Source organism: Dromiciops gliroides, chromosome 6, assembly GCF_019393635.1.
Source record: "Dromiciops gliroides isolate mDroGli1 chromosome 6, mDroGli1.pri, whole genome shotgun sequence".
Lineage (NCBI taxonomy): Eukaryota > Metazoa > Chordata > Mammalia > Microbiotheria > Microbiotheriidae > Dromiciops > Dromiciops gliroides.
In genome coordinates this window covers 255,688,274-255,713,494 of record NC_057866.1, presented here as the reverse complement: position 1 = coordinate 255,713,494, position 25,221 = coordinate 255,688,274, and the positions used below count along the sequence as shown (strand labels likewise).

General features: G+C 40.5%; 1 protein-coding gene across 1 annotated transcript in view; it reads left to right on the top strand.

Moving 5' to 3' along the window:
- Positions 1–25,221, top strand: part of FRAS1 (Fraser extracellular matrix complex subunit 1) — a 515,723-nt gene that overhangs the window by 315,398 nt on the left and 175,104 nt on the right. The window contains 6 exon segments of the mRNA XM_043971175.1: positions 669–815; positions 5,038–5,178; positions 9,427–9,567; positions 13,100–13,240; positions 15,934–16,204; positions 18,965–19,049. Of these exon segments, the coding sequence (XP_043827110.1) occupies positions 669–815; positions 5,038–5,178; positions 9,427–9,567; positions 13,100–13,240; positions 15,934–16,204; positions 18,965–19,049 (926 nt within the window).

Below are 25,221 nucleotides of genomic sequence, written 5' to 3'. Positions count from 1 at the left end.
TGTATGTATGTATGTTTTTTTTTAAAAAAATGTAAATGATTGTTGAGTTCCTGGTACATCATCATTGGTCTATCCAGACATCTCCCAGTTTTTCTCCTCTTTACCATTTTTTCCTTTTGTGTCTTCAGAATTTCTCTTTTGAGAGTTTCCCTTCTGTCCTGGACTGAATTTCCATGTAGAATTTTTATCCATTGAGCCTAGTGCTGATTGTTTAAGCCTCATTTTACAAATGAGGGAAATGAAACTTATGAAAATCTCCCCAAAGTCACAAAGCTGCTACAGTTGGTACAGCTGGGCCTCATAACCAGGTTGCTGCCTCCACTTGTGGTGTTCTTTCTGGGATGTCTCATTTGTCTCTCCTAAGGGCATATTATTAATGAAAATAATGGGGGCAGCTAGGTGGCGCAGTGGATAGAGCACTGGCCCTGGAGTCAGGAGTACCTGAGTTCAAATCCGGCCTGAGACACTAGCTGTGTGACCCTGGGCAAGTCACTTAACCCCAATTGCCTCACTTAAAAAAAAAAAAAAAGAAAAGAATGACAAAGATAAGTTCTAACACACTTTTTCATATCTTTAGGGATAGTACCGTACCTCCTCATCCAAGCAGACTAGTGCTTGATACTTTTAGTTGTAATCATCTGGCCATTTCTTCCCCTGTGTCCGCTCAGCGTGCGATGCCCAGTGCTGGAGCTGTGATTCCCCATCAAGATGTACCTCTTGCCGGGACCCAGCGAAGGTCCTTCTCTTTGGAGAATGTCAGTATGAGAGCTGTGCCCAGCAGTACTACCTCGACTTGTCTACCAAGACGTGCAAAGGTAACCATAGCATTTCCCCGCCCCCCCAATTTTCTCTTTTGAAATTGTTAACTTGACAAACATGAATAAATATGAACATTTCCATATACAGAGAAGAGCAGAAAAAGCAGATTCCGTTTGAAGTGGTGAATATCTATTACATAGAGCTTTTGAAAAACATTATGTACATTTAACATAATGATGCCAACACTGCCCTGTTTGTCTTTGTCCCCTTCTGATCTCTCTTCTGCTTTTTCCTTTGTATTTTTATGTTTCTATGATACTCTTTTCTTTTTTTTTTCCATTTTGCATCTCTATTATTATCCTTCTTCCCTCTCCACTCCCCACTCTTGCAACAATTCTCTCATAAAAAAGCCCAGCCTTGTGATAAATAAGTACATCCAAACAAAACAAATTCACACCTAGGTTGTGTCTGCAAACACACATATTACTCTGTTAAGCAGTGAGAAGGAGCAGGCTTCATCATTACTGACAAAGGTCTTTTTCAGTGTGTGTTTGTATGTAAGTGATGTAAACAGTCCTTCACCAATAGTCCTACAAAGTTAAAGCCACCGTAGGGGGAAAGCAATTTTCTTGTACCTCCATGTACTTGGAAAGCACTGGTGGTACAGGGGTAGGGGGGGGTCTTCTGCCATCAAAGAATGTTTTCTTTTTTTATCCTTTTCTCCCAGTTATCTCCACAAATTCTGTAATTTTTATGGTGCCTTTTAGAAGGAATGAAGGGAATAAGGAATGAGAGACTCTTATTTTATTCCTGAGTGTACCTCTAAATGGTTTCTTTATTCCCTCTTTTCTACCCCCCCCAATCCCTGCTTCTAGGAGAGGAGCTGGAGCTTGGGTATTAGGGAGGTGGAAAAATTGGGGATACTCGAAAAGTTCACAAATGTGTGCTAATTCTCCTCCTGTCTACTTTCATGGTCAACTTAGTTTTGTTGTCCTTTGATCAAGAGCAGCATTTCCATTTCTTCCCTCCCCAGCTTGTGGTAAAAAGCCAAGACGGTCACAATTCTCCCTTGTAAATAATTTTGTAACTGAGCTGGCAGACTTCTTCAAGAATCTGTTTTACTGTTTAAACCCCCCTCTCCTTCCCCTGCCATGGCCCCTAGGTCTACATCAGCCAAATAAATGAATGAGATTAACATTTTAAATCTTCTTTGGAGCACAAGTACAGTCTTCCATGGTTACTAGCTTCTTGGGGACTTAGAAATATTGGATTCTGGACAAAAAGAAAGGTAGATAATGGGCTATTTCCACTATTTGGAACAAGGACTGGACAAGGCAGAATGTTGTAGAGCATTAATGAAAGTAGTACTCTGAGGATAAAGCACTTTCTTATCTGTTGCCTTGTCATTATTTGCTAGCTGGTTTATGGATGTGTCTTTCCTTCTCACCACCTACTATAAAAGATAAACCCAGGTTCCAGAGGCCACATCTTATGGGATCCTGGGATTTGGAGTTCAAGTGATCAATCAACAAACATTGATTAAGGACCTTCTACGTGCCAGACATTTTACTAGGCATGATGTAAATAATCTCTACTCTAAAGGAATTTATTTGAGAATGGGGAAGAGAAATTGGTGTAAAAGTTTATACCAAATAAATGAAAAGTAATGAAAGACAATGGAGAAGGACATGGCAAACAATTCCAGGTTCTTTGCCAAGAAAACTCCATGTATGTACGGGGTCACAAAGAATCAGACACAACTAAGCAACTGAACAACAATGAAAGACAAGGACTTTGGGAGGGAGGGCATTAGCAGTTGAGATGATTAGGAAGGGCTTCATGTAGAAGATGGTGCTTGATAGGTTTCTTTCTTTTTTCCTTTAAGATAGTATTTTTAAAATTTTCCTATTACATGTAAAGACTGTTTTCAACATTCATTTTTTTGAAAGATTTTGAGTTCCAAATTTTTCTCTTTCCCTCCCCTCTCCACAAGACAGCAACCAATCTGATATAGATTTATATATATACATATACAATCATGTTATACATATTTCCATATTAGCCATGTTATAAAAGAAGAATCAGAACAAAAGGGAAAAACCTGAAGAAAGAAAAAATAACAACAAATAAAGTGAAAATAGCATACTTTGATCTGCATTCAGATTGCATAGTTCTTTTTCTGAACATGGAGAGCATTTTTCACCATGAGTCTTTTGAATTGTCTCAAATCATTGTATTGCTTAGAAAAGCTAAGTCTATCACAAGTGATCATCACACAATGTTGCTGTTACTGTATACAATGTTGTCCTGCTTCTGCTTACTTCACTCATCATCAGTTCATGTAAGTCTTTCCGGGTTTTTCTGAAATCTGCTTGCTCATCATTTCTTATAGTATAATCATATTCCATCACATTCATATACCACACCTTGTTCAACCATTCCCCAATTGATGGGCATCTCCTTAATTTCCAATTCTTTGCCACCACAAAAAGAGCAGCTATAAATATTTTTGTACATGTTCATCCTTTTCCCTTTTTTATGATCTCTTTGGGATATAGACCTAGTAGTGGTATTGCTTATGCACAGTTTTATAGCCCTTTGGGCATAGTTACAAATTGCTCTCCAGAATACTTGCATCAGTTCACAACTCCACCAACAACGCATTAGTGTTCCAGTTTTCCCACATCTTCTCCAACATTTATCATTTTCCTTTTCTGTCATATTAGCCAATCTGATAGGTGTGAGGTGGTACCTCAGAGTTGTTTTAATTTGCATTTCTCTAATCAATAGTGATTTAGAGCATTTTTCATAAGGCTATAGATAGATTTAATGTCTTCATCTGAAATGATATGTTTGTTGAAGGAGGAGAGGAGGATTCTTTAAAATGGAGGTGAGGAGGGACTGTGCAGTCTAGGGATGGGGGACAGCTAATCCAATGGCAAATGGAAGCATGGAGTGCTGTGTGCTCTCCCAAGAAGAGAGCGAAGGCCAGGTTAGTTGGATCACAGGGTACAGAAGATGAGGGCCCTGTGAGCAGAGAGAAAGAGCTGGATGTGAAAGATTTTGTGGAGAGGGAAGCAGCAAGATTTGGCAACTGGATATGTGGAGTAAGGGAGAGTGAGGAACCAAAGATAATGTCAAGGTCATGGTCCTGGGAGACTGAAAAAATGTTGTGGCACCTTTGATGGAAACAGGGAAGTTTGGATCAGGGGGAGAGTTTAGAGTAGAGGAAGATGGATTCTGTTTTGGACATGTTGCAATTGAATTGTCTTCATGGTGTCCAGTTTGAAATGCCCAATAGGCAGTTGTTTACATGGAACTGAAGCTCAAGAGAGAGGCTGGAGATTAATATGTAAATCTAATGCACTTGCATAAAAATGATACATAAAACCATGGGAATTGATAAAGTTACCAAGAGCAAATAAAGAAAGAGAAGAGAAGAGGGTTTAGGACAGAACACATCTAATGTCATCTCTTCATTCTGCTGATAAGGAAACAGGTCCAGGGAAGTGTAAGTAAAAGAACCCATATTCATGTTCAAATACCCTGGCTCTAAATCCAGTGTTCTTTTTTCCCCTTTTTTTCTCTGCCTTCCTTCCTTCCTTCCTTCCTTCCATCTCCCAGAGTGCCTAGCACAGTGTTATGCATATAGCAGGTACTCATGGAACCATTTTGGAATGGATGAATTTGACTGCTGTAAATGATGGGTTTGTCATATCGTGCTGAACATTTCTCTCTGAATAGTGATAAATTCTACAAGATTTGTTCTCTTCAATAAAGTAACCAACATCCAGTCTTTGAGTAACATGTGCTAAATGGTGACAGCAACTGTATTTTGATCCTTGTTGTTGACATCCCAGTTAATTTTTTGGAAAAGCAAGAACAAATCTGTATGTTTCTGTGAGGATAGGGTGCTATAAATAAGTTTATGCTTGTATTGAAGCTCAAAATAAGGAAAAGGTACGTTGGAGCCTGGAGCACCAGAGAAGAGGCTTATCTCATGTTTACACATGCTTTCCAAACCTAGCAGAATCTGTAGCAGCCCTGATCCATCCACATCAGACATCACTAGGAAACATTTAATTATAGAAAAGAATCCAGGTTAGACATGCTCTTGTAAAAAAACTTTATTTATCTTAACCCTTTTATATTGCCCTCACTTTGTCTTCTACAGTGGAAGCTTTTAGCCACAGGTGGTTTCCAAGGGGTATTAAATGCTCACCTTCCATGTGTTCAGGAAGGTGGCCAATCTTATTTGCATTTGTTTCTTCTTTTTAGAATGTGACTGGAGCTGCAATTCCTGCCAGGGTCCACTGAGCACAGACTGCCTGCAGTGCATGGATGGCTATGTGCTTCAGAACAGTGTCTGCGTGGAGCAATGTTCACTTTCCTTTTATAGGGACTCCGACCATTGCAAGAGTAAGTCTCTATGTGCCTACCCCTGGCTTCTTCATTTTCACTCCGTGGTGGTCCTTCCATAGATCTCAGATACTGTCATAAAAGGGCAAATTCTTTACAAATTAGAGTGTGGGATCCTTGAGGGTAGAAACTTTTTCTTTTCTTTTGTTTTTTGGGGTTTTTTTGCAAGGCAATGAGGGTTAAGTGACTTGCCCAGGGTCACACAGCTAGTTAAGTGTGAAGTGTCTGAGGCTGGATTTGAACTCAGGTCCTCTAGAATACAAGGCCGGTGCTTTATCCACTGTACCACCTAGCTGCCCCCTTTTTGCCTTTCTTTTAAGCCTAGCACTTAGCACACTGTCTAGCATATAGTAGGTGCTTAATAAATGTGTATTTACTGACAGATTTTTTTACAAGCATTTATTAATTCTCTATCTCACTACCTCTTCTCCATATTGAACATTTTTTAAAAAAAGAAAAAGAAAACCCTGATGACAAGAATGCATATAGTCCAGGAAAGCAAATTCCTAGATTGGCCTTGTCCAAAAATATATATCTCATGTTACATTTGAAGTCCATCACCTCTCTGGCAGAAGACAGGTAATGTGAGTCACCTTCAGTCCTCTGGAATGGTGGTTTATCATTTCATTGATCAGAGTTCTAAAGTCTTTTGAAGTTATCTTTATAATGTTGCTATCACCATTCAAATTGATTGAGTTCTGCTGTCAGTATTGTCAAGTATTCAGTAACTTGTGTCAGGGCAGATCTTTGACCATCCCCTCTCCATGCCTTCACACCTACCCTTTGGCCTCTGGCCACTTCTAAATCTTCCTTTCTCTTTCCCTTTGTTCTTACTGAAGACCTCTTAGACCAAGGATACCCCATATCCACTGATAGCTGGTGGCTTTCTTATATGTTGCATTACTTAGAAAATGCCACTTATACTAAGAGGTATAAAAGAAAACTCCATGAGATCAGGTTCCCTGCATGCCATCCACAGTGCTCCTCTTCAAAGGGGGAGCTAGCGAAGATTTATATGCTAGTGAAATGATGATATAGGGAAGTTAGCTGTGTGGCCATCACGATTCTAGCTAAAACTTGATATGCTCATCAGCTTTAACCTTCTGGTGCCTAGGTCTCTGGTAATCCCTTTGAAATAGCAAGCTCTAAAGGGTGGAGCAGAATATATTATGCTTTCTTTTGAAGTAAAAAAAGCAGGGGTAGCAATCCTTATCTCAGACAAAGCAAAGGCAAAAATAGATCTAAATTAAAAGAGGTAAGGAAGGAAACTACATCTTCCTAAGAGGTACTGTAGATAATGAAGTAATATTAGTACTAAACATGTATGCGCCAAGTGGTATAGCATTCAGATTCTTAGAGGAGAAGTTAAATGAGCTACAAGAGGAAATAGCACAACTATACTAGTGGGGGATCTGAATCTTCCCCTCTCAGAATTAGATAAATCTAGCCACAAATAAATAAGAAAGAAGTTAAAGAGGTGAATAGAATGTTAGAAAAGTTAGATATAATAGATGTCTGGAGAAAATTGAATGGGGATAGAAAGGAATATACCATTCTCTCAGCAGTACATGGCACATATTCAAACATTGACCATGTATTAGGGCACAAAAACCTCATAGTCAAGTGTAGAAAGGCAGAAATAGTAAATGCATCCTTCTCAGATCGCGATGCAATAAAATTACTTGTAATAAAGAGCCATGGAAAGGTAGACTGAAAATTAATTGGAAACTAAATGATCTCATTCTAAAGAATGAGTGGGTCAAACAACAAATCATAGAAACAATCAATAACTCTATCCATGAGAATGATAATAATGAGACAACATACTAAAACTTATGGGATGCAACCAAAAGAGTGCTTAGGGGAAATTTTATATCTCTAAATGCTTATGTGAAAAAAAAGAGAAAGAGGAGATCAATGAATTGAGTGTGCAACTAAAAAAGGTAGAAAAAGAACAAATTTTAATTCCCCAACTAAATACTAAATTGGAAATCCTAAAAATCAAAGGAGAAATTAATAAAATCAAAAGCAAGAAAACTATAGAATTAATCAATAAATCTAAGAGCTGGTTTTATGAAAAAAACAATAAAATAGATAAAATATTGGTTAATTTGATTAAAAAAAAGAAAGAAGAAACCACATTACCAGAATCAGAAATTAAAGGGATGATTTCACCACTAATGAAGTGGAAATTAAAGCAATAATTAGGAACTATTTTGCCCAACTGTATGCCAATAAATTTGACAATCTAAATGAAATGGATAAATATTTACAAAAATACAAACTGCCCAGTTTAACTGAAGAGGAAATGAAATAGCAAGATCTTTGGGACCATGGAATGTATCTGTCTGTCTATATTCCTCAAGTCTATTCCTATATTCCTCAAGGGCATGTAATAGGTACTTCTGAAATGGATGTTGGATGGAGAACCAATGTTGTTTTAGATAGATGGTACTTATGCACTTCTAACAGTGTTAGATTTCACCCCAGTAATGCTTTCTCATCCTTTGGAGCTCCTCTTCCATAACCCCCCCAGTAAATATTCTTCTGGGGGTCTACCTAGGGTTCTGGGGAAGAGAGGAGTCTTCATCTGACCTCCTGACAGAGTGTATATATCAGTGTAATACCTAGAGAGTCCATTGGATATCCCTTACTCTAGTTATAGGAACAGGTACATGAACTCTAGTCACCCCTGTTTCTCACCTCCTAGTGTAGTTCTCAACTGGTAATGAATTATAGCCTGTTCATAGTCACCCTCCATTCCTCATTGGGTAAACCCCAATATTTTAATTCCCCAAAGACTGTCTTCCATGATGATCATCTTTAAACCATCATTGGAAGACTATTGATGCTAAAAAAAATGAGCCTTTATTTCAGGAAGAAGCTTAAGGACACTAAAGGAATGCTTTCCACCTCTTGTTCAATTTCAGGCTTGGCTTATTATCTATTTGCAGTGTCTAAGCTATATATATATGCTGTGCGACTAGGTGGTTTAGTGCTGATTGATGCTGGAGCCAAAAAGATTCTTCTTCCTGAGTTCAAATTTGGCCTCAGACACTTACAAGCTGTGTGATCCTGGGTAAATCAATTAACCCTGTTTGCCTCAGTTTCCTCATCTTTGAAAAATGAGCTGGAGGAGCAAATGTCAAACTGCTTCAGTATTTTTGCCAAGAAAACCCCAAATGGGGTCATGGAGAATTGGACAGGACTGAAATAACTGAACAACAAAAGCTACATGTACTGTGGACTGGCTTCATGTACTGTCTTTCACAGTGTGAACAATAGGCATACTTCATCCATTTGATGTATTCTCTGTGGGGGTAGTTAGGCTAGACTTTTGTTTTCTGTGAGATTATGGACATATTATGTCATTGACAAGGCTCTGTTCCAGGGCTTAATGCAGTCAGAACACTCATTCACAAACCGGAGCTTCTGGAGCATCTCATCATCTTTAAAGAATCCATTTTACATTTTATTTCTGCCCTATACCCTAGGTCAGTGACATACTATTGGTGAACATACAGGTCTTCCATTTTGGGCATCATTGGCATTAATAAGAAGAGAGTCATCAAAGTTATTATCTTATATATTATCTTTTATGTGATATTATATGATACTTAATTATATATTATACTATAAAAATTATGTCATATAAGTATACATTGTATAATTGTATATCATTTTATATAATTACAAAATTAAATTATATTATATATTATTTTATATATAATTATATGTTATCATATATAATATTTTATTACATACATTGGCCATATCTTGTTGGAGGAGAATATTTAGAGTAGACTTTTAATCTAATCAATTAATTTTTTTTTTTTTTTTTTTTTGCGGGGCAATGGGGGTAAAGTAACTTGCCCAGGGTCACACAGCTAGTAAGTGTCAAGTATCTGAGACCAGATTTGAACTCAGGTACTCCTGAATTCAGGGCCGGTGCTTTATCCACTGCGCCACCTAGCCGCCCCCATCAATTAATATTTTTAACAGTGAACAAATAATTAGTATAGGGGGGTTGTCTGTTCTCCATATGAGAATATAATTTAAGAAAGCTTGCCTCTACCTTTCTAAAACTAAGTTATCCTTGCAAAGATTTTGTAGACATGGGAAAGTAGGCATGTGAGTCAGTAGTTAGTGCTCCACCTTGATTTTTTCTTTGGGGAATTATATGACCCATGGTATTTTACAGACTAACTCTTCTAAGTTGTTGCTTCATTTGACTTTTTTTTTTTTTAGGCTGTGATGATCATTGTCTTGAGTGTCTGGGCCCCCATGAGTGTACTCACTGTGAAGAACCATTTTTCCTCCTTGAAGCACACTGTACCCAGAAGTGCGGCCAGCGATATTATGTAGACACCAGGACACAGAGATGCATGGGTGAGGCTTGTCTGAGGAAATGAAAATTGGCGGGGTATGGGAAGCATCTGTTATCTGCATGATAATTCTCAGGGAACCACTAGCTTTTTGGATCTAGGTATGGGAAAACCTAGGGAATAACCTAAAGTAATTGACAGCCTCCTATGCAAATTTGTCAATTACCAGACTGGAGAGTTTATAAAAATTCAATCCAGTCATTAATTCCTTTGTACAAATCATTTCTGCCCCAAAAGGTTGTTAGGGAGGAGGACTCAAAAGTAATGTATTATGGGGGAATTAGGTGGCTCAGTGCATCAAGTACTGGCGTTGGATTCAGGAAGACCTGAGTTCAAATCCAGCCCCAGACACTTGATACTTACTAGCTGTGTGACCCTGGGCAAGTGTCTTAACCCTCATTGCCCCACAAAAAAAATAAAAATAAATTTTTAAAAAGTAATGTATAATGGAATGAAAAGACTTCAGTCTATTGAGAGCATGATGTTGAAATAGATTTTAAAATAGCCCCTATTGTTGAGGGGCTAGAATTGTCAGAATATAGATTGGATCAGTTGGTAATCCATATAGTTACAGAATAGACTGGAAATTTCTTTTCATATGTATAAAAGTGCTTCTGGTTAAAACAGAAGAAACTAAATTATTTCTGTTGCCTTCTCTCTATGTCAGATGAGAGAGCATTTTTCAAGCTCATTTTTTCATATCTAGGAAAAACAAACAAACCAGCCAACTAAAAACATGTTCCAAGATCCATGATTTCATCATTGTGGGTGTTGTTCATCCTTTGTTCTCAAAGAGGACCAATGAAATCAGGAGGGTGATGTCTTGACTTACAAGTGAATTGGATTTAAGTGAACCAGGGCTGTGCAAAGTCATCGGCCGCACTCCACAGACACAGATCATTATTCCATTTAGTCAAGTAGACTTGGTGAATTGATGTGACCTTGTCACCTGGGGAACAGCCCTTTGAAAAGGAACCCCTTTAAAGATCGCCTGTGCTTGTCCTTAGATGGTAGAAATCTAGACTAGGGCAGAGTAGGACCCCACTGGTCAGAACGCCTGTTGCTCTGGTGTGGCTTTTGAGAAGTTGGCATTGGGCCCTTCCCTAACATGATGAGTGAGGCATCTGAGAAGGAGTTTAGTGGCAATTTGTTGTAGAATAATACCTTAGGTTTGTATGGCTCTTTAGAAAGTACTTTCACACATGTTTTCTCATCTAAGTTTGAGATTGATGTAAAGTAGAAAAGAGAGCTGATAGGTCTTCCTGCATTCTAACTCAGGAAATTGACTTGGAGACCTTTAGTGACTTGTCTAAAGTTATTGAGGTAGGAAGAGGCAGAGTCAGAACTAGAATACATGACTTCTGACTCCTGTTACAGAGTTTTTTTGAGTACCTAGACTCAGTACTTCAGTGGTTCTATGGTCTCAGTGTGTGTACCCCCCCCTCCAAGGGTCAGACTTCACCCTCCCAGACCCTTTTGTCTCTTTCACTTCTTTTCATTTTGCACAGAGGAGACTGAGTGATGCAGTGGATTGAGTGCTGGGTGTGGAGTTTAAATCTGGCTTCAGGGGGCAGCTAGGTGGCACAGTAGATAAAGCACCAGCCTTGGATTCAGGAGGACCTGAGTTCAAATCCAGCCTCAGACACTTGACACTTACTAGCTGTGTGACCCCGGGCAAGTCACTTAATCCCCATTGCCCAGCCCTCCCCCCAAATCTGGCTTCAGGTACTTACTAGCTATGTGACCCTGAGCTAGTCACTTAACCTCTGCCTGCCTCAGTTTCCTCAACTGTAAAGTAGGTGTAATAATAATACCTGCTCTGAAGGGTTGTGGTGAGGATTAAGTGAGATGATATTTGTAAAGCATTTAGCAGAGTGCCTGGCACATAGTAGGTGTTTAATAAATCCTTCCTTCCTTCCTTCCTTCCTTCCTTCCTTCCTTCCTTCCTTCCTTCCTTCCTTCCTTCCTTCCTTCCTTCCTTCATGTATAAAATCTACCCATGTCTTTTACTCCATGTCTTTTAACATGGCTTACGTACCAGCACAGCCCTCACTTAAGTTGTTCATCTATCATGCCTCACTCTTGCTGTATCACCAGCTCCCCTTTTTTTCTGATCCACCACTCCTTGTACACTGTCTTTTATGCTGTTCCTCATGCCTGTAAGGGCCAACTTTAATATGGGGAGAGTTAATTGGGTGGCTCACCATAATATTGGGGTTCAGAAAATAATGGGGGACCTCTAGGTTCAAAGTTTCCTCCCTTCCAAACTGCCTTTTTTAGTTATTTCTCTCAGGCTAATAAGAAAGGAGACTAACAAACTCTTTTCCACAAACAAATCAGGTTTTATTAATGGGAATAAAATATACAACAAAGGTGAAATGAATAAAGCCAGTGACAAGGGAATAGGTGAAGAGAAAAATGGATAAGCTCCCTGGCTCTAGCAAAGACTGACTCAATTCCCAAACCTGCTTCCAGCTCAGCTAATTCAAAGAGCTGGCCTCATTTCTATTAACTCACCACCTGGGGTCTGTAGTCAGCTGTGCGGCCCCTCTGTAGTCTGCTCTCAGAAGCTCACCAACAGGAAAATGAGCCCCCAGCCTCAGCGTTCTCTTTTCTACCTTTTCTCTCCCTCCCCCAAAAGGGAGGTCCTTCAAGTTGCAAAGCTGACATTGGTCCCCCTGGTGATGTCAGCAGTGTGTATATATATATATATAAATCTCCCACTCAGGGCAGGCCAGGTGTGGCCTATATCTAATCATCTCAAGTACTTAGTTTCTCAAACAATACTAGATCAAAATCAGGTGGGACCCCTGGGTGTCTGCCAAATTCCATTATTTCAAACAGAGTCTTAGCAGGTTCTACCAAGCAGAAAACATTTTTGGTCTTGTCCCAGTGACAGGTTGTTTCTTGTCTGTGGATCAGCCCAACTAAACAGGGGTGGACACATCACCAGTAGGTTGGTTACTGGGTGAAGCATTCTCTGACTATGGCAACTCATGAAATGAAGAGAGATGCAGCATGACTCCTGGTCCTGTGTGGTTCTCTCTCCACTTCTGCAGGGGTGTTGGAAAAGTGATAGGAAAGGGGTCCAAGGACAGAGAGGCACATGGGCTTCTGGACTATTTAAATAGAGTTACTAGAGATGTGAGATTCTTATCCAACCAAATTTATCTGTGTGATAGAAACTCAGAATGAGACACACAGCATGAGGACAGGGCTTTTATTTTATCTAAATGTTGTTTTCCTCTGCTATTTGTGCTTAGCATAATTAGCTGCTTGCAGTTAGGTGTACTAAGTGCTTGTTATGTAAATGCTGATATATACTGCTATGGGATGTTCAGTCTTGTCCTGTTTGGCCTCTGATTTGATTCCTGTTTGAGGTCACTGTAATTCTCTGTACAGTAATCACAGTCTTAATATTGGCTGTGGAGTCGTTTTCTCTTTTTTGCTTTAACTTTTGGCTCGAGACCTGGGAGCCCTGCAGAACCTCTGACAAGACTAATGGGGCTGCCTTGGTTGTTTCCTGTTCCTGACAGCCTGTCCCCCGGGGTGTTTGGAGTGTAACGAGAAGGAACGGTGCCATCTCTGTGACCATGGCATGTCTCTCAAGAACGGGCTTTGTGTTTCCAGCTGTGCCCCCAGCTTCTCTGGCCACCTTCAGAACGGAACGTGTCATGGTGAGTGTCTGCTGAGGGATTCTCCTCTGACAGTCTTGGGAATTCACCTCCAATTTCTCAATGGGCAGGCTGTGTTGTCAGCAGGAAAGGCAGCCTTTGTTAAGGAGATATCACTTACGGTATTCCCACTTTTGAGTGGGCATCTTGAGTTGCTTAGGAACAAAGGGCTTCTTGCAGATATTGGCAAAGGATGGTAGCTGAGCCAGTATACCCTAGGCTTTTTTTTTAAATGGGAGAAAATAATAAGCCACTTGTAACAACCCAATGTGTCAATATATAGACTGATTGATTGGGACACGATGGTATCTGCGTAGGGAACAGAATGCAGGCACATGGGGTATGAATGAATATCTGCAAAGTGCACATTTCTGAAACAAACAAACCAATTGTACATGTATAACCTATCCTGATTGCTTGCAACCTTGGGGAGGGGGGAGGGTAGGGAGGGAGGGAATGAGAGAGGGATGGAATTTGGAACTCAGAACTTTAAATAAGTAAGTAAATAAACAAATAAATAAATAAATAAATGAGCAAATGAATGAATGAAAGAAAGAAACAGACCAATTGCACATGTATAACCTATCCTGATTGCTTGAAACCTTGGGGAGGGGGGAGGGTAGGGAGGGAGGGAATGAGAGAGGGATGGAATTTGGAACTCAAAACTTAAATGAATGAATGAATGAAACAGACCAAGAAGTCAACTTTTCCATTATGAGTTCTCTGAAGAAACTAGAGGGTGGTGTCTCCAAATGCACAAATAAATGATTTACAATATCGAGAGAGGGTTGTTCATTTAAATTAAAACTGACACTTGAACACATCGCACTCGAAAGTGAGTAAATCTCTGAAGTTATTTTGTTATTGTCATTAATTTTTATCATTCTTGGCTGAATGACTCTCCCATTTGTAAATCCCACCGTAATTGAGAATTCAGCTTTCTCTTCTAGGCATGGAGTGGAGAAATCATCCTGTGAAAGTTAATTACATTTCCATCAATTAATAAGCATTCCTTAAGTACCGACTCTATGCCTGGCACCATGGAATATATTTACAGTATAAGATTTTCCACCCAAATTCTGCATTACAAAGCTGCCCCTTGTGATCTAGATCTAGAAGGGAGCCCTAGTCATTGAATTCCAAGTATTAGAGTTTGGGAGAGGGATATTGCATCCCTATATTTCATTCCTAGTAGTGAACAGGATTTTAGGACTTCTTAGCCCGGGTTAAATTTGCATCTTAACAAATGTGATGTCAGAAGTGGAATCCAAGCAGTGACTAATTAAGATGTGCTGCTCATGTATCCTTGCACCAAAAATACCAATTTTGAAAAAACATTCTGTTTTTGATTGCTGTCGACATTTCTCTTGCGTCTTAGTCTTAATGCAGGGGGTTTGTAGACTATTTTTGTCTAGTGAAGCCCCTGGACCTCTTATCAGAATGTTTTAAAATACACCAAATAAAGAACGTACTATTAAAAAGAAAGCTAATTATATTGCAATATAATTATCAATTTTTTAAAAATATTCATGGAGTCTGGGTTGAGAACCACTGCTTAATGAGATTTTTGTAAGGGTGACTTGGATTAGGAGGATCACATATCATATCATAGGAATATAGATTTTAAAGACTAGAAGAAGGAACATAAATTTGAAGGCTAGACCTTAGAGGTCATAGATTCCAATGCCTTCATTTTATTTTATTTTTTGGTGAGGCAATTGGGGTTAAGTGACTTGCCTAGGGTCACACAGCTAGTAAGTGTTAAGTGTCTGAGGTCGGATTTGAACGCAGGTCCTCCTGACTCCAGGGCCGGTGCTCTATCCACTGCGCCACCTAGCTGCCCCCCTTCATTTTAAATATAAGGAAACTGTGGCCCAGAGAGGTTAAGTGAGCTGCCTCAAGTCTAGCAAGTATCAGAGGCAGGATTCCAACTCAGCTCTTCCTGACTTCACATCTATCCCTTTCTTCACCATACTCATACTTCCCATCATGTTCATTAAGCTGGATTTTCATCCGAGCTAGTTCTGAATAAACATTCAACTATAGATTTGTGGAGTTTAAAATTATCCAACCTATAATAAAAGAAACTGAGGCAGAGCTCTGTCAATAGCACTTTATTAAAAGATCCACGGTCTCCTCTAATGGTGGATCTCGGCTCTTCCTCATGATCTGAGATGTCCCCTTCTCCCAGGGCCTTATTTTTATAAGGGTTGATAGCAGCTTTGATACCTAAACAGTCTTGAGGGGCTACACAAAATACAGAATCCCATTGGTTGCTAGACCTCGATTATAGAGCCCCAAATGATAATCAGCCCAAAACCAGTATAACGGGGGTGGGGGTCTCAGGTTGGGTGAAGCAGAGGGCACATCTGATGACTAATTGATCATAAAATGGTCACTTGGTCATGTCGGACAAGGAAGAATGGTCCAGAAGTACAGAAAAATGTTGGGGGAATTTCCATGTAATTAATTGAGTCACCTCTGCCACATTGAGCTCAGTCACCATGACAAGGAAGAGCAAGGATGCAGGACCCCTAGTTAGCTTCCTATGAACTTACAATCACTTCCCCAGTGGGAACATATCAGACTGCTTGGAATAGAGCAGGGGTCCAAATGAATCATTTCTCATTTATATGACACAGAAGCAGGGAATGTGGTCATGTCTGATGTTGCTAGTTTTGTGTTTTTTTTTCTAGGTGACACCTATACTCATATCCTTCAGCCCAATGCTTCCCTTACTCTGGGGATCGGCTCAGTGAGGCCCCTGGATTTCTCCTTGCTGCGTGCCCATGCTGTGGAAGGCAGGGGCACAGACCTCTTGTTCCATGTTGTCAGCGTCCCCACCAATGGCCAGTTGGTGCTCCTGGTGAATGGAAAAGAGGTCCCCCTGGGGGCGGCTGACCATTTTAACTGGGAAGACCTGAAAGAGAAGAGGGTGCGTTTTGTGCACAGCAAAGACAAGCCCAGGTGATTCAGCTCATGGTCTTTATCTTTCCTCCCTTTCTCTCCTTCCTCTCGACCTCACCTCTCCGTTTCTCCGGATGATAGATATCACCTAAGTACAAGGCAGTTTCATCTGACTGCCACCATCTCCCTGTAACTGCTCAGCAAATATGCTTCCGTTACAGACATTTTCACTTTATCACATAATTATGGGTAATTCTCTGATGTGACAGGAAAGTTCCTGGCACAATTACATAGCTGTGAAGTCCAATAGAGACCGAATCTATCATAGACACAGCTGTCCCAGCTGCTCTGTCTTCATCTATTTGAGTGAATATTTTATTTATTTATCATTTTATCATGAAGCATGCTCTGATAGGAGTTATTAATTGACAAGAATATTAAAAATGAGACCTAAAAGTACAGTCAACTCTTAATTCTTGAGTCCTTGGATTAATTGTGGTTAATTTTTCAAACTGATCCAGCTTTCCCCTGTCACTTGGCACACTCCTAGCCTTCTCCTCCTCCTCCTCTTCCCCCAGACAGTATATGTCCTGTGAATACAAACTGATAATTTAACATTGGGTGAAGCCAAGCATATTTCGATAGTTAAATTAAACCTGGCCATGCATGGTGGCTCGTGCCTGTAATCTTAGCTACTAGGGATGCTGAAGCTTGTGAATTTCTTGAGTTTGGGTGTTCTGGCCTGTGTTGCTCTAAGCAAATCAGGTGTCCCCACTCAATTCAGCCTCAGTGTGGTGGGTGTCTGGGAGTGAAGGGTCTACTAGGAGAAGTGAATAGGGGTAGGTTGGAAACTGAGTAGTTCAGAGCTTCCCTGTTGAGCAGTAGATAGGTTGGGCTGGTGAGAAGACCTTGTACTTCTAGCCTGGGCAACATAGGAAGACCTAGAGAAGGAAGGAAGGAAAAAAAAGAAGGAATGAGAGGAGGAGGAGGAGGAGGGAAGGATAGGAAGGAGGGAAGAAGGAAGGAATGGAGGGAGGAAGGAAGGAAAGAAGGAAGAATGGGAGGAAGGATGGAAGAGAGGGAAGAAGGAAAGATGGAGGGAGGAAGAAAAGAAGGAAGAAGGGAAGGAAGTGAGGGAGGAAAGAGAGAAGGAAAGAAGGAAGGAAGGGAGGAAAGAGGGAAGGAAGGAAAGAAGGGAGGAAAGAAGGAAGGAATGGAAAAAATGGAAAGACATCTAATCATTTAGACTGACTCTTCTATTGGATTATCCAACTCACTGCTTTTCATCCTCATATTTGTAGGTAAAAATAGGAATCTGGAATTAAAGGCATAGAAAGGAGATTAGGTGAATATCTATGGATACATGGATACATTCACTTACTCTCCAATTGAGTATTTCCCGTTCCAGGTCTGCCACAAAAGGAATAGGCAGATTGGAGAGGGGGGGGAGGGAGGGAGGGAGAGAGGGAGACAGACTTCTTTTTATATTAGCTCATTGTTGACAATACTGGGAACCTCAAAAAAATTCAATGTTAACTATAATCATAGCAGGAGTAATAAATGTGTCTCAGTCCTGAAGGAGGCCAAACAACACTTTGGGAAGAATTGCTGCAGATTCACCAATTCATTCTATGTGGGAGACAACATACACTTGTATAAATATATACACAACAAATATAGGAAATAAAAGGTATTTAATAAAAGAAAACATTAGCCTTTTAGCATCCTTAGCTTCCTTGAAGACTCAACTCAAATACCACCTTTTACAGGAAGCCTTCCCTCCACCCCCACCAGCTTCCAGTGCTTTCCTCTCCAAGGTTGCCTTCCATCCACTCTGTATTTTGTGTATACATGTGTATGTGTGTATATGCACACACATATATTATCTCCCTCACATACACATACACATACACACACACACATATATTATCTCCCTCACATACACACACACACACACACACACACACATATATTGTCTCCCTCTTTATAAGGTCCTTGAATCAGTCAGTCAATAAACATATATTAAGTACCTTCTGTGCTGAGCATGCAAAGAAAGGCAGAAGACGGTCCCTGCCCTTGAGGAGTTCACAATGTGTAATGGTTTGAGAGAAGGAACTGTTTTTGGATTTTCTTTTTATGCCTAATGCTTAGCTCAATGCCTGACACATAATACGTAACAAACTCTTAAAAGTTTATTGATTGACTGGAATTTTTAGCCTCAGAGAGTTGTCTGATGCAGTAAGAGGTTAAATGACTTACCCAGGATCACTTGCCTAGTATATGTAACCATCAGGACTTGAACCTAGGTCTTCTTGCTTCCTGGGCCCACACTTTATCTGCAACATCATGGCTGCCTCCAATATAATATGTACAGTAAATACTATTATTTTATTTGCTTTGTTGGAATCATTTTTGGTTTTTTTTTTGTGGGGTAATGAGGGTTAAGTGACTTGCTCAGGGTCACACAGCTAGTAAGTGTCAAGTGTTTGAAGCTGGATTTGAACTCAGGTCCTCCTGAATCCAAGGCTGATGCTTTATCCACTGCGCCACCTAGCTGCCCCATGTTGGAAGCATTTTTACAAATTTCACTGCCTTCATTTATATCAAACCCACCAGCCCCAAACATAACCCGTTGTATACATCATCATATTTATCTCCTGGCTCACACTGGTTCATGGTGAGTCAATGTCCACTTTGTCATAACCGCTCTTTAATCCAAAGCCCTGCTTTTGTACAGCACAAATAGATTTTGTCATGATCTCATTTAATGACTGACTTTATAACTTTTGCTTTGGTTTCTTTCTTGGATGCTTGTTTTAGGAAAGGCCATTTTTCCCTGAAAGTGAGTGACCAGCAATCCTTCTCTGAACCACAACTGATCAGCATCCAAGCCTTTTCCACACAGGTAATGACAAAACCTAATTTGGATTTCTTACGTCAGTTTGTTTGCGAAACCACAAGGGCCGAGCACAATTCCTGGAAATGAGATCATAAGGAATGGCACCAAATCGCTGCTTCCTTTGTTTTGTTTTGTTTTGTTTTTCCTCCAGGAAAAGGACAGTGCAGACAGTTTGCATTACTAGGGTCTTATAGACAAAACTAGCACTCTAGTCAAAGTTAGTAGACCTGAATTCCTCACTCTGCCCTATCCTTTATGTCCTCGGGCTAAACCATTAAGCTGTTTGAGTCTGTTTCCTCAGTTTCCTGACTCCAGGGCCAGTGCTCTATCCACTGCGCCACCTAGCTGCCCCCTCTTTTTTCTTTTTTTATGTCATTTACTTCTTAAGTTACCTCTAGCCTTAGATAATCTATTCAGAGAATTTATCCCCACCAAAATCTGAGTAGAACACAATGGCTTCCCCACCTGGGTGGGGTCTGGATAGAGAAGTTTAGCTCAACCTTCAGAGACTGAGGTCTTGAAATGAGGATAAAAGAAAAAGGGGCAAATCTGAGTCTTCTCAAATCGTTGGTTATTTATAATCATTTCTCTCAGTAGGATTTACTAGACTGTCAAAAGGGTCCAGGGCTCAGAACAGTTAAAAAAACCCCAGTCTAGTCCAAGACTTTCCTTTTGTAGAGGGGGACCCAGTGGATCAGAGATGGCCTCATATTAGGTCACATAATTACCTACATAGTAGAAGAAATGGAACTAGAGGGGCAGCTAGGTGGCGCAGTGGATAAAACATCGGCCCTGGATTCAGAAGGACCTGAATTCAAATCTGGCCTCAGATCTGTGATTTCATTAACAAAGAGCAGAAGTCAGCAAGCCATGAGGGCCAAGCCACCTGTTTTTGTAGGGCCCTGAGCTAAGAGTGGTTTTTATGTTTTAAAAACTTATACAATAAAATACTATTTTAAAATGTAAAGACCATTCTCTACTCACAGGCTAGATTTGCCCTCTGGCCATAGTTTGATGAGTCCTGCTCCAGGGTGATGATATGCATAAAAGACAAGAGTATGATATATATAAGACTAGTGCTGGTGAATATCATAAAACTCAAGAGTAATGACATTTTCTTCTCATAGTTCATCTCTGACAAGTTGCGTTTATATGTCTGACATAAATATTTGTGGTAGAAGCTTGATTCATTGAGGCTCATGCTCTTGAAGGGTCATCCACATGTGAACACAGAATGAGTAAAGACAGCCCCATGAACGACAACTGAACACCAAGAGAAGGCCTGTGTGGACATGAAAATGCCCTGTGATCAGACGCAGAATTAGCCCCAATTAGGGATGACTCGGGGATCAAACTATAATTAATTAGTTGCAAGCTAATTTCATTTGAACTCTATTCCATAAACGTTTTGAACCATGTAATGCCTTTTGAGCAGAGATAAGGTATTTCTTATGTCTGTAATTAAAATACCACATAGCTTTCATATAAACATGATCCCAAAGGGCCTCAGTCAATGATTGCCAATGGGTTTTCCCCCTCTTTCTCTATTTTTAACAAAATAATTTCTACTAAATGAGCCAAAGGATTAGGATTAGTGCTGGCAAAAAAACTTCAAACCGAGTTGAAACCTAAAATGCCCGGAGTTGGTGTTCTTAGAAACTCAAGCATCGATTGGTGAGAATGTTTTATGAGTGTGACATTTTCCAAAGATGGGATTTGGGGGGTGGGAGGTTATCGAGTTAATGATTTTTATTGCTTCCGGTTTTTGATCTCTTCTCTCTCTGGCAGACTTCTGAGTTTCTCTGAGATATCATCATGTAAATCAATTTGGTCATTTCCACTTTTATGTCTTTTTTTTTTCCACTTTCATGTTTTAAAATTGGCTCAGGCCTCTGCCGTCCACATCATAGTCTGCCAGGGTCATTCCCGTGCACAGACTCACAGCTCTGGACTTTTCCAACTGGTCTTTTCAGAAACGGATAATCCCCTAGCTTCACATCACATGGCTGTATTAATGCTGCATCAGTCAGACAGCTCTAATACCACTTTAATGGGGAGTGTATTTTGTAGAGGACATGGTGGGGGGGGGGAGCCTTGTGTGATTGCTAAGAAGGAGTTTTGGATTAAAGAAAGTAGGTTGTTAAATTTAGACATTTCTGTTTCAAAGGATACTGATATTTTTGTTGGCCCCTGGCCTTGGATTTTTGAAGAGATTTTACTGTTTTAGTTCTTTCAGGCTCATCTTGAAAGAACACTTGTAATCATGTTTACACTATGTTAAGAACATGACTTAACCCTGAAGAAAACAAACTTTGTGTAGTTGTTCTTTGTCCTTCATTCTCAAAGAGGATCATGACATTGGGAGGTGATGTCATGAATTGCAGTGACTTGGATTTAAGTGAGGCAGGGCTGTGCAAAGTCACCAACCTCGCTCTATCCTCCAGAACCATCTAGGTCCAGTGGCAAGATATATATTAGGACGACTATGGATGGCCCCAGATAGGCAGTTGGGGTTAAGTGACTTGCCCAGAGTCACACAGCTAGTAAGTGTCAAGTATCTGGGCGTAGTACATCCTATGCTATGGGGATTCACCAGGCCTTGTACCTGATGGCCTATTCCCTTCTTTCTACCCTAGGGCATGATCTTGTCAAGTGATAGTGGTAGAACTCTATTCAGATCATCATTATTATTATTTTTATTTAGGATGGCCCACTCACTGCTGAGTCCACTTGCAATGGGGAGATACTGAATTGGGGGAGGAATCGTGGTCCAGGGGAAAGATCGCTGGTTTTGGAGTCAGAGGACCTGAGTTCAAATTCTACCATTGATACATATTGCCTGTGTGACCTAGGGCATATCATCTAATTGCCCTGGGCGTTAGTTTCCTCAACTCAAAAATGAACTATGATAATAACGGTAACAGTAGCTGGCATTTACAGTGCTTTAAAGTTTGCAAAGTGCTTTACAGATTTAATCTCATAACAATCATGAGAGGTATTCTTCTATTAGTAAACCCCCCCCCTTTTTTTTTTTTAGTGAGGCAATGGGGATTAAGTGACTTGCCCAGGGTCACACAGCTAGTAAGTGTTAAGTGTCTGAGGCCGGATTTGAACTCAGGTACTCCTGACTCCATGGCCGGTGCTTTATCCACTGCGCCACCTAGCTGCCCCTAGTACCCCCCTTTTTAATAGATAAGGAAACACAAGGAGACAAAGGAAAAACACAAAAGTGTCTGAGGCTGGATTTGAACTTGGGTCTTCCTGACTCCACTCTATCCACAGTACTACCTAGCTACCGGACTAGATGGCCTCTGAGATCCTGTCTTGCTCTTGTTTTGTGATCCCGAGGGAAGAATTGCCCATCCCCCATTATTTCTTCCACTACCCCCCTATAATTCCCCAATTCCCCATCATACACATATAGGCATACATCTCTAGTGGCACTTTAGAGTTTCTTTATCACACCCAGTTTCATTTAAGCTCACCTCTAGGCTGTTTCCCAAGGGGGTGTGACTGAGTGTAGCATAAAAGGAAAATTAAAGGTTCAGAATCATGTAATCATGGATTTTTTTTTTTTTGGTGGGGATGTGGGTAGACAAAGGTAATCATTACTTCACTGATGAAAGACTTTTACCCATTTACCATAGATTTGCCCTACGGGTTAGTAGGCGGCAAGGGCATTCTGGCAGATGGTGATTAGTAGAGTAGAATCTTACTCAAAGTTTAGCTATCCGGAATGTAATTGAGAACAAGAAAGAGGAAAACAAAAATGGCTTCTGAGTGGAAGACATCAAGTTAATGCACTAGTCTATGTCCATGTCCACATGACTGAGGAAGGATGCTCCTTCTAGAATACCCTACTCAAGGTGAAACTAGGCAGCCCCTGGTTTTCCCAGCTCAGATCCTGTTTACTCTTACTTAACACACAATTCTGACAAGTTGTTGTCTGTTTTCCCAGTCTATAGCAGATTAGTAGCAACAAATTATAATGGGGAAGAGTGGCTCTTACAGGCAGGCCCATTTACAAAAGTAAAAAGTAAAACCTGGAAGCGGGAAAGGAGGTAGAAGAATTATAGAAAATAGGTGCAATGACTCAAAAATCACTAAGGTCATGGGATGAAACACTCCTCTCAGTAGGTCCCTGCATTGCCTGTATTACCAATCATACAATATCTGGGGTTCATAATGGTGACCTGACCCTAAGCCAATGAGAAAACATGAAAATTTCAAAAAAAATATGTTCTAAATAAGAAGGCAGGAAAAATAATGCATTTTTGAAAGATTCTCATTCCAAATGGTTATTTTTGTAATATATAGCACAAGGGACTCTGTGATGGACTTGTAGGTTTGTTGTCAAGACATTCATCACCAGGGGCAGCTAGGTGGCGCAGTGGATAGATCACTGGCCCTGGATTCAGGAGGACCTGAGTTCAAATCCAGCTTCAGACAATTGACACTTACTAGCCGTGTGATCCTGGACAAGTTATTTAACCCCAATTGCCTCACCAAAAAAAAAAAAAATGCTATTCATCACCAGGTTGGCCAAGAAGTGGGAAATGTTTTGGGTCACCCCAACTTTCCAGGTCCATCTATTAAGTCATAGAATTATAATCTACATCAGTGGCCCCATGGTGGTGGAATTGTAGAGGCATTTGTGGTCAGGGATGGGATGGGATCTATCACTCTTCTGATGATGGTTCCCTTCCCTTGGAGATTCTGTGATTCTGATGGAAATGTGGATCCCTAGGAATATTTGAGAAGCTTAAGGGGTCAAGTCCTCAGCTATGTAGAAACTTGAGATACTAGCACAAGTTTTATCCTAGGGAGACGAGGAGGGAGGTTTATTTACTTATTTATTTATTTTTGGTGAGGCGATTGGGGTTAAGTGACTTGCCCAGGGTCACACAGCTAGGAATTGTTAAGTGTCTGAGGCCGGATTTGAGCTCAGGTACTCCTGAATCCAGGGCTGGTGCTCTATCCACTGTGCCACCTAGCTGCCCCGGGAGGTTTTACTTTTGTGGGATAATTAATTGCATTATAGCACTTATCATAATTCAATGAGCCTTGTCCCATTTTTTCCTTTCCTGCTTCCTTAGCCTTCCTCTTATGATAGTCAACACTCCCTAAGTATCTACTGCTGTGGAGAGAGCCCTGTAATAGGGGCTCTGGGAGATAGAAATTACAAAGAGGATGAAGGCGCTGTCCTTGGAGTGCTGATCAACCAAACCCAAGAATTCTGAGATGTCTTCATTTACTAAGCCTAAAAATAATATTTTAAGGTGAAAATATAGCATGTCAATTTTTGCTATTCTCCCAAAAGGCTCTTTCAGTCAACCAACAAACATTTATTAAGCACCTACTATGTGCAAGGAAGTGTGCTAAATACTGGGGATACAAGAAGGGGCAAAAGACAGTTCTTGACCTCAAGGAGCTCGCAATCTAACGGGGGAGACAACATGTAAACAAGTATATACGAAGAAAGCTAGAAACAGGATAAATGGGAAATAATAAAAAAGAGGGAAAGCGCTAGAATTAAAAGAGGTAAGAGAAGACTTCCTGTAGAAGGCGGGATTTTACTTGGGACTTAAAAGAAGCCAGGAAGGTCAGCAGGTAGGGCAGAGGAGAGAGAGTGTTCTAGGGATGCGGGACAACCTTGTAGTATCTTGTCCAGGTAGCCAGTGTTACTGGATCAAAGAGTATATGTTGCGGAGCAGACATAAGAAGACTGGAAAGGTAGGAGGGGGTTAGGTTAGGGCTTTGAATGCCAAGCGGACTGTTTTGTATTTGCTCCTGGAGTTAATTAGGAGCCACTGGAAATTATTGAGGGTGGTGGTAGGGTGATGAGCCATTACTGAAGCTTTAGTGAATATGTCCTCCCAGGAATGTTCCTGGGCTGGGGAAGAGAATGCTTGGAAATATGGACAGTCACTGCTAAGATTTCTTTTTTCCATTCATACTCATGATTTCTTTGGTTTCGACTCAGAGTAAATGATGTTGAACGACCAAATGGAATCTCCCCACACCCAAAGGCCACTGTCTCCAAATTGCCATTTCTTCCATTATTTGGTAGAACATTTCATACCCTTGGCCAGGGAGCCTACTCCACAGGGTTATTCCAAGTAACCGAACCAGTGAAATGTCCAATGGAACATATGTTCGGAGAGTTTCCTGGAAGTGT